Source organism: Spermophilus citellus (genome assembly GCF_964194105.1).
Source record: "Spermophilus citellus genome assembly, chromosome: 18".
Lineage (NCBI taxonomy): Eukaryota > Metazoa > Chordata > Mammalia > Rodentia > Sciuridae > Spermophilus > Spermophilus citellus.
The window spans coordinates 10,711,968-10,725,403 of NC_138200.1; the positions used below are offsets into that span (position 1 = coordinate 10,711,968).

The following is a 13,436-nucleotide window of genomic DNA, read 5'->3' on the forward strand; positions in this document are numbered from 1 at the left end:
GAGTGGGGACCCAGGAGGCGCCTGGCGGTGGCAGCAGCCCCAGGGGCCAGGGGAGACTGGCTTCTACGTGCCGGGACATGGGCAGTCACTGTCCCATGTTCCTGGCGGGGGGCCAGCTGTCCCTGCCAGCCCGACTCAGCACTTGATCGGGGGACCGGCTTGGCGATGGGGGGCCGGGCCCGCCCGGGGACAGCCCATACAAGGCCATGGGCTGGGCGAGAGGCACGCCTGGGTCCAGGGTGGGCACGGCGCCCGGGCAATGGGGTGAGAGGCCCCGCGCCTCCAGGCCCCCTCCCTGGGGACAGCCCTCTATATAGGGCCGGGGCTGCAGGCCCCTCCCGGGTCACAGTCGCCTGCAGGACACAGAGAGCCCCTTCAGCCCAGCCCAACCAGGTACTGCCCGGGGAGTCAGGGTGGCCACAGCAGGGTCCCCGGGGCCGGAAGCAGCCTGGCTCTGGAAGGGCCTGTGTCGGGCTCCCCTGAGGCGGGCTGGCCGTGAGGGGTGGATGGGGGCTCCATGTCATCTCCACCCGTCGGCCCGCCTGTCCCCACAGACTTGATATTCCTGCAGCAGGAGCTGTGGGGCAGGGGGAGGGGTCCCCAGGGACAAACCGGGTCTGGACAGCTGCTCACCGTCAACCCCTGCAAGGCGCGGGTGGCCCAGGCCTGTGTGCATGACGGTCTGTCACCAGAACTGGGCGCCCGGCCCCAGGGGGCGTCTGTGTCTGCATGTCACCTGTCGGGGCTGCTAAAGCAGCTGCCGGGGGCGCTTGGGTGGCATGGGCTCCCGTGGTGTCCCTGTGACCTTGTGCCTGACTTCTGTGACTCTCCTTTGCATGCCTCTGTCTTGGTGTGGCCCCAGCCTGGGGGTGTGACAGTGGACCTCAGTTTCCATGAGATCTGGGGTGTCCCCTGGGGGTCACTCCCTTGCCTCAGCTCCCCTGGGGTGTCCCTGGCAGGGATGGGGGTGGGACACCCTCGGAAGGGAGGTCTGGGCTGGAAGCCCGGGATGTCCTTGAGCCCGAGGCCAGCATGCTGTCCTCCGGCCACGCTGGCCCACCTGTCCTGGGCTGCTGACGGGGTGCAAGCTGAGACCCGGAATGTGGGGGTGGGGGGAGCTGGGGTGGAGGCGGGAGTCTGCCAGGTCCTAAAAATAGCCACCCTGGACAGCAGTGCCCAGGACTTTGGTGGGTCCCCGCCCTCCGGCCCCACCCCTGCCCTCATCTCACCCGCCTCCACCCCATACCTACTTCCCATTGCTGCCCCCCACCATCTCTGTGGAGGGTCCCTCTTCCTTCCAGGGTCTAGTGAGCCCAATAATACTAACAATCGCAGTCCCAGGGGCCCACTCCACGCCAGGGCTTGGCCACCCCAGTAGGAGGGCTCCACTCAGAGGATCCCAAGGTTCAGAGAGACCTATTGATTGTCCTGAGGTCACACAGCAGGGAAATGGTATAGGTGGGATTTGAACTCTGCTCTGCTGACTCCAAGGTTGAACTTTTCTCTCTGACTGAGCCCTGCAGAATTGGCAGCTGGCAGAAGCGGGGACAGATGTCCAGCACCCCCCCTCCTCATCTTTTGATTGAGGATCTTCATGAAGTCCATGCCCCTTCTCTGCTTACAAACTCATTCCCAGCTACGCCCTCTCCTCCGCCTCCTCACCAGGCTCCACCCAGACCCCCATAAACAGTAACAACAATAGCCAAACAAAAGTAGGTGTGCGGTGTGCCAGGCCGTCCCAAGTGCTTGACCTGCATTTAACTCATTGAATCCTTTCAATACTCCCATGAGGTGAGCACTGTTATCAATCCCCATTTTACAGATGAATAAATTGAGGCACAGAGAGGTTAAACAACTTGCCCAAGGGCACACAGTTAGTCATAAATAGCAGAGCTGGGATTCGAACCCAGGCCACCTGGTTCCAGAACCTACATTCTTCTCTATGTCACGGTGTTTTTCTGACCTGGGGCTTCCCTCTTGTTACCCAGAAAATGAGTTCTTCCAAGGTTAGCAGACCCGGCTCACCTAGTCCAGATGCGTCAGAATCAGGGCCCTAGGACTCCAGATGCTTCCTGACAGGATGCAGGCGCAGAGGGGACCGCTCTTGCTCCAAGCCCCACAGTCTGCCTGGTTCCCTAGCTGTTCTCTGCCAGATGGGAGCCAATCTTCCTCACCTGCCTGCCACCAGGATCCCCATGCCATCACTGTCACCAGGGAGGTCCAAGGAGTTCCTAGAGAGGAGGACTCAACTGAAGACAAGCAGGGTTTTTGACAAACAGAGCAGAAATGAATTTAGGAATGTATCAGAAGCACAGAGGTGTGTGTGTGGTTTTTTTTTTTTTTTTTGGTACTGGGGATTGAACTCGGGGGCACTCGACCACTGAGCCACGTCTCCAGCCCTATTTTGAATTTATTTAGAGACAGGGTCTCACTGAGTCGCTTAGCACCTCACTTTTGCTGAGGCTGGCTTCAAACTCGCAATCCTCCTGCCTCAGCCTCCCAAGCTGCTGGGATTACAGGCGAGGGCCACCGCACTTCTTAAAACACCTCTCTTAGTCTGCTGCTCGGTGGGCTAGGTAACAGCGCATAATTTTCAAAAGTGGGTGAACTGATGGTAAATTTAAGATTGACAGATGCCCAGAAACTTGGGAGCGACAGGCCTGGAAAGAAACGTGCAGTTTACAACTACACGCTTTGTCCTTCCGTCTCTCCACCTGCTCTCTCTGCCCCCCAGCCACCATGCCGTTCAGCAACACCCACAACAAGTTCAAGCTGAACTTCAAGTCTGAGGAGGAATACCCAGACCTCAGCAAGCACAACAACCACATGGCCAAGGTGCTGACCCCTGACCTCTACAAGAAGCTGCGGGACAAGGAGACACCGTCGGGCTTCACCCTGGATGACGTCATCCAGACGGGTGTGGACAACCCAGGTAAGCAGCCCAGGGAGCACCGTGAGGACTGGGAGGCTGGAGGCCACCAGCCATCCCCACCCCCTCCTCAGTCCCCCCATCTGTACATGGGGACACACTTTGGGACAGTTGTGAGATACTCCAAATGAGCGACACCCAGAAAGTGCACGGTGGGTGCAGGCACATGGCACTCGAAACCTGTGCACAATTATAAAGTGAGGCCCCTGAGGAGGTCATGGAATCTTCCTGAGCCTCAGTTTCCTCCCCTGCAAAATGGGTGCCCATGTTGGGAAAGCTCCAGGGCCCACGCACGCCCAGGGCTCGGCGCTGAGCTGCATGCAGCGCATGCACTCCCAGCATCCAGGGTCTTTCTCTAAGGACTCCTGGAGCCGCCCCGAGAGCCCCAGCCCCTTCTTGCAGCAACTCACCCTGAGACCCGGAAGGGGTCCCTGGCTCCAGTCCTCTGCTTCTCCTGCTGGTGTTTGGAGCCCCGTGAATGCTGGGCCAGCGCTCTTCCACTGAAGAGACCCAGCCACTGCTCCTTTGGGGGGACTGCCGGGGAGTACTGGGGATTGAACCCAGGGGCACTCTACCCCCAAGCTACATCCCCAGAATTTTTATTTCTTATTTTGATACAAGGTCTAAGTTGCTTTGGGCCTTGCTAAATTGCTGAGGCTGGCCTCAAACTTGTGATCCTCCTGCCTCAGCCTCCTAAACTGCTGGGATTACAGGCGTGTACCACTGCACTTGGCAATTCTTTTTGAAAAATTTTTCCTTGATGGAAATGGAACCTAGGGTCTTGCACCTGCCAGGCAAATGCTCTACCACTGTACTACACCCCAACCCATAATTGGATCTTTCAAGGTTTTTATTACTAGTACTTTAGGCTAAGATGTCATGATTTGGGGACCAGGACCTTGTACCTAGTCCCTGAGACTCCCTTTCTCCTTTGCCCGCCTCTAGCATTTTCTCTCACTCCAGATGCCACCCCAGTCTCTCCCAGCGCTCCCTCCTAACCCGGGGGTCTTGAATGAAGCCCCCCAGGTACACATCACACACACACACACAGGGACAAGCACCTCTGATCTCAGTCCCACCCCCCAGGCCACCCTTTCATCATGACCGTGGGCTGCGTGGCCGGGGACGAGGAGTCCTACACGGTTTTCAAGGATCTCTTCGACCCCATCATCCAGGACCGACACGGGGGCTACAAACCCACCGACAAGCACAAGACGGACCTCAACCACGAGAACCTCAAGGTGGGCTCCCAGCCGGCCGCGGGGGCGAGGGAGAGGCCAGAGAGGGGGCCGCGACAGACGTGGAGATGGAGAGACGGGGAGAGGGGAGGCCGGGAGGGGCAGAGGGGGCTCAGAAACAGATGGAAAAGGGGGACAGGCACGGGGGGGGTGCCAGCAGTGGGCGCAGGGACAGGGAGAAGGCAGATCCACAGGGAGCCGCGGGAGGGACAGGCGGCGAGACGATGGAAGGAAGTTTGGAGACTAGCAGGACAGAGGCGGCCAGGAGGAGGGCAGAGGGCGGAGGGGAGGACCCAGGAGGGAGGGGAGAGGCCCGAGCTGGGGGTCTGGGCTCGCGGGGGCCCTGACTCGCCTCCTGCCGTCCAGGGCGGAGACGACCTGGACCCCAACTACGTGCTCAGCAGCCGCGTGCGCACCGGCCGCAGCATCAAGGGCTACACGCTGCCCCCGCACTGCTCCCGCGGCGAGCGGCGCGCGGTGGAGAAGCTGTCGGTGGAAGGTGAGCGCCGCCCGGGCCAGCCTCCCGCTCCCGTGCTCCAACAGCGGGGGGCGTCGCCAGTGATGGCTGGCAGCGTTACCTGTGTCCCGGTGGTCCTGAGGGGTCCTGAGGGGTCCTGAGATGTCCCACCCCAGCGTCCCAGGGTCCTCACATTCTCTCTGGTGCAATTTCTAGTGGCTCTGGTCCCCGTGGGAAGTGAGGCGAAGGAGCTCAGGGCAGGCTGGGAGGTGAGGGGAGCACCCTGAAAAAGGAGGTGTTGAGACGTCCTTGGCAGGAAGGCACTGTGGGGAAGAGCTGCAAGCAGGTGGACAGAAAGTGCAAAGGCCCTGGGGTGGGACTGTGTGTTGCTGGAGCCAGGAGACAGGTGGGTTGACGCAGGGTGGCCAAGTGGGGAGCAAGGTTGGAGAGGTGCCAGTGGCCAGACTCTGCCCTCTGGGCTGCTGGGAGGGCTTTGACTTTGACTCAGAGCTAGGCAGAAGCCACTGGAGGGACAGGGACACACTTGTGTAGATTCCTTGAGCTGTTGACCATGGGGCTGCAGGCAATGGTGGCAGCAGAGACTTTGAGGGGGCCAGTCCAGGGTGAAGAACAGGCCAGGGCAGGGGAAGCACAAGTGTGTTCCCAGATGACCCTGCCAGGACCTGCAGGAGGCATGGTTCTGGTAAATATTTAACCGCTGGCTCCATAGGCGGGAAAAGTCCTGTTTTTCAGGGTTTTTCTGTGATCTGAATTCTCTTACCATGACTAATCGTGAGCTGTTAATGTGACGTCATACACACAGACGAGATGCACAGAGTAGGTAGTATTTACAGCACACAGACACAATAGTGAAAAACTTCAACAATACAGAAAATACGTTTAATAGCATAATATATAATATGTAATGTTATTATGCTATATGACATGTTAATATATAAATATAAAATATATACTATAGCATAAAACATATATAACAGGTTATATGATATATATTATGTCACATATTATTTATTGTTTTATATGTTAAATGTACTATACATAGTACATTTATACATATAAGAATGTATAAAATGCATCTAGATATTACATAAATACATATTTATGTAATATATATTTACATAATATATATTACATAAATATACATATTTTTCATACATGTATACAAATCTATTCCTTACATAATATAATTTATACATGTGAATATATACAAATAACACACAGGCAATCTTAGACTAACTGTTACTAATGGCTCCCCAAACCCCAAGGCTTAGCCCTCTGTCTTCCCGCAGTGCAGAGCCCCTGCAAGTGGACTGGGTGGGACTATCTGTCTGCTCCTGGGCCCTGGACAGACAGGGGAGGGACAGATTGTGCCACAGTCACAGTGTTTAGGTGCCTTCAGGACACCCATGGGGTCAAACCCATCAAGGGCAGCAGTGTGGGGTCCCCAGCCTCCACCCCAGGGTTGAAGGGGGTCAGGCTGTTGACCAGTGCCTCCTGTGGCTCCTTAGCCCTCAACAGCCTGACGGGCGAGTTCAAGGGAAAGTACTATCCTCTGAAGGGCATGACCGAGCAGGAGCAGCAGCAGCTCATCGATGACCACTTCCTGTTCGACAAGCCTGTGTCCCCACTGCTGCTGGCCTCGGGCATGGCCCGCGACTGGCCCGACGCCAGAGGCATCTGGTGAGCCCCTCCTGCCCTCAGCTGCCTCTTGCCCCAGCTTTTCTTGCAGTCCCCCAGGATGCCCCCTCTCCTCCCCCATGATCAAAGACCGTGACCTTTCCCCCGCTCTGCCTATCCTGGGGTTTGTGTGTCATATTTTGGGAAACTTGGAATAGAGAAGTGCAGTTAAAAATTCATGGACTTGAACCAGATTCCGTGGGCTCCAATCCCAGCTCTGTTATTTACTAGCTATGTGACCCTGGGGTGCCAGTAATCCCAGCTACTTGGGAGGCTGAGGATCCTTCGAACCTGGGAATTCAAGGCCAGCCTGGCCAGACCTTCTGGGGGGGGGGGAGAGAGAGAGAGAGAGAGAGAGAGAGAGAGAGAGAGAGAGAGAGAAGAGAAGAGAAGAGAAGAGAGGAGAGGAGAGGAGAGGAGAGGAGAGGAGAGAAGAAGAGAAAAGAAAGAAAAAAGAAAAGTGACTTGGAAAAATTAATTACCTTCTCCATAGTGTCCCCTTCTATAAAATGGGGATCCCAGTAACTCTCAGCTTTTGGAATTCTTTCAAGATCTAAAAAAGCTGATTTATGTGAAACTAATTTAGGGATTCAAAGATTCATAGAAAGCATAACTAGTGGTCACAGTAACCAAGATAATCCTAATGGCAGGTGCCAAGCGCTTGTGTACCCAGGCACTGGTCAGATTCCTTGGGCTCGAATTCCAGATGTAGGATTGCCAAGATTTGTCGTTTCTGAGTCTAAGCTTCTATGTGCTAAAGATTCTAAGATTCCAAGAGTTGTGTGTGTGTGTGTGTGTGTGTGTGTGTGTGTGTGTGTATGTGTTGTGGTCCTTGGACACAGTCGGCAAGTGCTTTACCACTGGGCTACACCCCAGCCCCAGGAGTCTTTAACGATGTTCAAAGTTTTCGTTGTAGATGGACACAATACCTTTATTTATTTATCTCTATGTGGTGCTGAAGATCGAGCCCAGGCCTCTAGGCCAGGGCTCTACCACTGAGCCACCACCCCAGCCCCACGTTCAGAGGTTTTTAAGCCCCTACAAGTTCTTGATCCCAGATTTGAGGATTTGGATATCCTGTGAGGGCGCAGTCTTTGGGTTTCATTTTCTGCGAGAAATACAATGTCACTCACCTCATACCCTTCAGGCCTGCTTCCTTCAGCGGGAGGAGCCCGGGTTGTGCTCGGGCGACAGTGGGGGAATGGGGTTCCCACAGAGCTGACTCCCTGGCCTCTTGCCGCACCCCACTCTAGGCACAATGACAACAAGAGCTTCCTGGTGTGGGTGAATGAGGAGGATCACCTCCGGGTCATCTCGATGGAGAAGGGGGGCAACATGAAGGAAGTTTTCCGTCGCTTCTGCGTGGGGCTGCAGAAGGTGGGTGTGTGCCCCTCGCACTGACCTCCCACGGCATCCGGAAGCCCCGCCCCCAAGGCCACACCCTTAAACTAGGCTCCACCCCTATGTCCAAGGCCAGCCTCCAAGAACCCGCCCCGAAACCCGGCAGAGTCTCCTCCCAGTTCTCCAGCTCCGCCCCCTTGGTGCCCGCCTCCATCCTTGTCCGCGCCTCGGCCCTGTGAACCCTGGTGTAGCTGGGAGTGCCTTGCGGACATTGATCCCCGGTCCTCTCCCTCCACCTCAGATTGAGGAAATCTTTAAGAAGGCTGGCCACCCCTTCATGTGGAACGAGCACCTGGGTTACGTGCTGACCTGCCCATCCAACCTGGGCACTGGGTTGCGTGGAGGCGTGCATGTGAAGCTGGCACACCTGAGCAAGCACGCCAAGTTCGAGGAGATTCTCACCCGCCTGCGTCTGCAAAAGCGGGGCACAGGTACAGCCCCGCATCCCCTACCCCGCGGTGTCTGGGGCATGTCCTTTGAGGTAGAGGAAGGGGAGGTGGAGCATCCCCGCGAGCTCTGGGATCGGTTAGGGCTTCCTGCTGTGAGCTGTTCCTCCTCTGAAATACGAGTTAGTATGGTCATGGCTATATAATATGCATTTTGCATACCCGGGAATCCGTTCCTCAACGGTAAATGGGTGGTCAGGATTCGCCCCCAGGCAGCAGGGATCTGCTGGAATCTTGCACACTTTGGCTTATTTTCATGTTGGATGGTTGAGGGGTGAGGTACCTAAAGCCGGACACTTGGACCCCAAGTAAACAGACATTAAGGAGGCTCTGTGTGCAGGTGATCGGTCACATGGTAGGCATTCAATACACGCGCCTGTTGCAAGTGACACAGGGGCAGCCTCCGGCCGCTCTGCATCTCGGCTCCTTCCTCACGCCTCTGGCCCCTGCTCCCACAGGTGGCGTGGACACAGCTGCAGTGGGCTCTGTGTTTGACATATCCAACGCCGACCGGCTGGGCTCATCCGAGGTAGAGCAAGTGCAGCTGGTGGTGGACGGTGTGAAGCTCATGGTGGAAATGGAGAAGAAGCTGGAAAAGGGCCAGTCCATCGACGACATGATCCCTGCCCAGAAGTAGGCACCCAGCCCGCCCGCCGCCAAAGGCTGGAGCCCGGGCTCCCAGAGGACCCGGCGCACTGGAGGCCCAACCCTTCATCCCTTGCTCCGCCCCTCTCCCCAGAGTCCCGCCCACAATGGTTCCGTTACCTGGACACTCTCTCCGCCCTACTCGGAGTTCCTATTCCACCCCGAGTTCCAGCCAATGGGCTCCACCCTCTGGGCTCTGGCCAATGAAAAACCTCCCTCACCTCTGGGTGTCCAGGGCCCCGCCCACCACCAGGAGCTCCGGCCGACGCCGCGCCCGCGGCGCTGCTGGAGCTCCTGCTTCTCCACGCAAAGCAAGAAATAAAAACAGTGGTGGCCTTAGCTTTGTGTGGCACAGTATTGAGGGACGCGGAGGGAGCAGTTTTGTAATTGGCCACTGGGTTCTTGAAATGGTTTGCCCTCTCTAGGCACGTGATAGGCTTGCTTTATCGCATCTCTAAAATGAGGCGGAATTAGGGTACAGAACCTAGACAAAAACTTGCAATCCTCTATGAGGAGTCGGAGACTCAGAAGAGTGGCCCACCGCCACTTAGCCAAACACCGGGGACTTCCCCGTCTGGGCTGTGAATTAATCATGCTCAGAGTTCAGAGAGGGAGAGATGCAGACAAAAAAAAAAAAAAAAAGTCTGAATTTGGCCCATGGGCCTCCGGCTTGAGACACTCCCCACCCCATACATACATCCAGTACATCTACCTCTGTGTGCTCCTCACCAGCCTCCTCCTGTCCAGTTTGACTTCATCGCTCTGTAGCTACCAGTCTTTTGAACTTCTCTTTCTTTGCTCAAGAACCTTCCATGGCGCCCGTATCTCCTAGCACTCCTTTTACTTGCGATCCTTTAAGGTCACACTGAAATGCATCTGATCTGCTGCTGAAGGCTCATCGTTCAGTTCTCCCCTCATTATTGCTTGATTTTCACTGTGTGTACCCTGCAGTTCCCAGCTCCATGTATTGCTCCTCCTGATTGGGACTTGGGAGGGTGCCTTCCTATGTGGTCTTTAGGGATGGGTCTTTTATAGAGCTTGGTCCCAGGAAAGAGCTAAACGGAATATGGCAAAGTAACTGGGGGAGGAAGAGTTAACAGAAACCAGTTAGTATCTGGACCTGCTCTGTGGGGCATGCCACGAACTGCCTGTCAGCCAAACAGGCCAAGGCCTCCACAGAACACTGGGGGCGGACCCCCAAAGAGACAGAAGTTTCAGAAGGAAATGAAGCCGAGCCCTTAGGAACCTGGCAGAGGCACTTTTGCAAACTTTAAGAGCCGGAGGTTGGGGCTGGGGTGGTGGCTCAGTGGCAGAGCCCTTGCCTAGCATGTGTGAGGCACTGGGTTCGATTCTCAGCACTGCATACATAAATAAAATAAAGGTCCATTGACAACTAAAAAAAAAAATTAAAAAAGAGAGGTTAAGGGCCCTTAGAGATCAATCTGCCTTCTGCTTTACAAAGGGGAAACTGAGGCCCAGGGCTGTCCCCGTAAGTTCTCAGGATGGCTGAAATAGGAAAGTTAGAAGACACCCAAAGACCAAGGCATGAAGAACCTGTCAGATGCAGGGATATCCTTCAGAGTATTATCCCCAACTGAAGATCCCATCACTAGTCACAGCTCCACCCCCAGAAGCCAAAGAGACCACTATGCTCCATCCTGACAATCTGAGCCTGCCACATCGAAGTCCAGGCATCTGTAGTTACCAAGTCCTGCCCATTTTGCCTCAAAACCCTCTTAAATCCACTCTTCCTCTCCCCATCTTCTGTCCCACTCTGCTCTCCTCCCTGCCCGTCATCTCTCCCCCTCCCCCACCCCCAAATCCCAACACAAACCTCTCTACTCTCCCTGGCTCATAACCTCGCTGTGGCACCCAGTGCCCCCCCCCCCAGGCCCCTCTCCATGATTTTCAAGGCCCTCCAGACATCTCTACTCTCATCATCGTTCACAGTGACCATACACACCCTGATTCACATGCCATCTCATGTGGGTAGCCAGCTCCTCCTCCTCCAAGAAGCCCTCCTAGGTTGGGGCAGGCACCTACTGGACTCAACTCTGCCCCTCTGGATGGTCAGTCTGAAGACATACCTATCTCTACCAATTGAGCTCCACAAGGCTAGGGATGGAGACATCCCTGCACAGAGGAGGCCTTCAGGGATCAATTAAATTTCTCTGTGCAAAACTCTCCCCAGTGCCTCGGAAGAAAGCCTAGTGTGCCCACTGGGGCCCCAGAGGCCCCAGCTGAAGGAGTGTAGCTCCCACCTCTCTTCTGCTCAGGAAGCCTCTCCTTGAGGAACCCTAAGTTCAGCTCTAGCTAGGGGCCACAGCCATTCTAAAGCCAGTGATTGGTTCAGGGATAACCACATGACTTATCTTGGCCAATCAGGTCTCTCAGGACTTTTATTTAAAGTTGGCATTGAGGAGGGACAGATGCTTGGGGGCTGCTGGGGTCACCTCTTGCCATCAGGAAAGGAATTTCTATTGGACTCCATTAGAATTAAATTTACACTGATGAAAGCTGAGATGACCTGACACCTGGACCCAACTATACCTGAAGTTAGAGCCCCTGGACTATTGATTAGCAAATAAATACCTTTATGCTTAAGCGGTGGAGATGGACTATTCCTCCTATGCAGCATTTCTCCATTCCCCACGCATGCCCAGCAGCAGCGGCGCTGAACTTACCTGCAGCTCTCCGGAGTCAGACCATGTACTCCCACCTCCACCTGGGCTTCTGCTCAGGGCATCACCAAGTCCTGATCAACTCCTATTCATCCTTCAAAGCCCAACTCCAGTATGAGCTCCTCTGGAGCTTCTTTTCCAACCCTCCTCACTCTCTCTCCAGGCTCCCCAAGACAACAGTTTCCCTAGTGTTTGTACCCACAGACAGGGCATCCCATGTCTCCCGGTCCAGCACTGGCCGGGCACGGAGTAGGCACTGGTCAATGACTGTTTATTGAATAAATTTACTACTGGAGTAGGAAGAGGCTGAGTCCAGTGTAATATAGTTGGCGGGAGTTGATAAATGGGGGTCCCCAAGAGAGGACCTGGATGGGGCCAAGTTCTGTCCTGCCCTTTCCCACTAGGATCCTTCACCCTCACACCCGCCACCCCCGCTCTGCAGATGACCAAACAGGCTCAGAGAGAAGCCACTGGCCCCAGGTCACACACCTCCTCTCCACTCACCTGCAGGGGAGGGCAGGGAAGGAAAAGCCCTGGGTCAGTGTGGGGGACTCTCCTAAGTTTATTGGGCAACAGGCTGCAGGTGAGGGGCTGGTGGGAAGGTGGGGAGTAATAACTTAAAAACCGGAGGTGTCAGCGGCAGCTTGAGAGACCTCTGCAGAGGAAGGGGGTGGGGTATTTACAAGGATTTGTACAAAGTGCCCCGCGCCAGCCTAGGGCAGGAATTGGGGTTCGAGCATGAGGGATGGGGGAGGGGAAGGACTCTGCCTCTCTGACCCCATTCCCAGCCCCCCACGAGTTCTCCAGTCTTGGGCTCAGCAGCTCCCCTGCCCTGCCCGAGGCCTAGTTCTTGAGCTGCTGGAGGAATGTTCTCCTCGGCGTCCCTTCCCACCTGCCCTGCCCCCAAAGTCTCCTCAGGTGCCCCCACGGCAGGGTAAGGGGGAGCAGGACTGGCTGGAGCCTCCAGGAGGGTGCCAGCTCCCCCGGCTCAGTCCCCTCATCCTTCTCCTGTGCCAAGCAGCCCCGGAGAACAGCAGAGGGGATAACTTGTGTCCCCAACCAAATCCATGGAACCCGAGGTGATGACAAAAGGAGAATCCTCTCCCTGTCCCCTTTTCCTCTTGTAGAAGCGAAGGGAACGAGAGAGGAAGAGGAAGGGACCCGGGCTGTGGTGGCTCAGAGCTCGAGGTCGTTGGAGATGCGGGTGACCAGGGTGCGGAAGGCCAGGGCGGTGCCCGCCACACGGCGGAAGAGAACGCCCCGCAGGCCCGGCCGGGGCAGCTGGCAGACCTCCACTTCAAAGTGGGACAGGGGCTCGGGCCCGCCCGCACCCCCGTGCAGACAGGCCAGCAGGAACGGCTGTGGCTGGCGGCAGCGGCAGCGGGCGGCTGCTGTGGCCTGGCGCAGAGCTGCCATCAGGGCCTCGGGAGGGCGCGAGCTGGTCAGCTTCACACTCCAGGGGAATCGGAGCAGCCGGGGGGCGGTTTCCGTTTGATCCCAAGGTAGATGGCAACTGGGGTGGGAAGAGAGTAGGGGTCACAGACAGGAGACCAAGGGAAGGTGGGTAGAGAACTGAAGGGACAACTCTCTCCACTTTGGGACACACGTCTAGCTGTGCCCTCAAAACCATCCTTGCGCCTGCAGTGACAATTTCAGCTGGATATCTCAGCCTGGCTGGAGATCACATGTCTCAGACTCCTTGCAGCCGGGTCTAAATTCTGGGACATGGGCAGAAGTGAGGCCTGCCACTCCACCTGGTGTCCTTCATAAAAGTCCCCATGCCCAGGGACTGGCAGCAGCACCAGCCAGCCTCGCCTGTACAGATGACTAAGGAATGGGGGTGAAGAACCCAGACACCTGAATGACCATATGGGACAGAGTGACCCTGCCACACAGCCTGGATGAGAAACTTAGTACTGCATTTTGGGGTCTCGTTGGAGC

At 56.0% G+C, this 13,436-nt stretch overlaps 2 protein-coding genes across 4 annotated transcripts in view; one reads left to right on the forward strand and one right to left on the reverse strand.

Annotated features, from left to right (window-relative positions):
• The first annotated feature begins 236 nt into the window (after positions 1–236).
• On the forward strand, positions 237–9,153 carry CKM (creatine kinase, M-type). Its single transcript, XM_081274921.1, has 8 exons — positions 237–393; positions 2,735–2,932; positions 4,016–4,170; positions 4,534–4,666; positions 6,154–6,325; positions 7,576–7,699; positions 7,965–8,154; positions 8,628–9,153. The coding sequence occupies exons 2-8, from the start codon at positions 2,740–2,742 to the stop codon at positions 8,804–8,806; spliced, it is 1,146 nt and encodes a 381-aa protein (XP_081131047.1). The 5' UTR covers positions 237–393; positions 2,735–2,739; the 3' UTR covers positions 8,807–9,153.
• The window catches only part of MARK4 (microtubule affinity regulating kinase 4), a 29,224-nt gene continuing 24,519 nt past the window's right edge, over positions 8,732–13,436 (reverse strand). For 2 of the 3 annotated variants that reach the window (XM_081274920.1, XM_081274918.1), the window contains one exon: positions 8,732–13,008. In XM_081274920.1, the coding sequence (XP_081131046.1) occupies positions 12,672–13,008 (337 nt within the window). In that variant the 3' untranslated portion in view covers positions 8,732–12,671. The remainder of the gene's footprint in view (positions 13,009–13,436) is intronic. The other variant, XM_081274919.1, reaches the window with a different exon arrangement.

What these genes read in the sequence shown, in the direction of transcription:
- CKM (XM_081274921.1), top strand. Translation starts at nt 2,740, where the DNA reads ATGCCGTTCAGCAACACCCACAACAAGTTCAAGCTGAACTTCAAGTCT. An exon ending in GGAGAAGCTGTCGGTGGAAG is followed by an intron (nt 4,667 to 6,153) that starts GTGAGCGCCGCC and finishes GTGGCTCCTTAG; the next exon opens with CCCTCAACAGCCTGACGGGC. An exon ending in TCTGCGTGGGGCTGCAGAAG is followed by an intron (nt 7,700 to 7,964) that starts GTGGGTGTGTGC and finishes CCTCCACCTCAG; the next exon opens with ATTGAGGAAATCTTTAAGAA.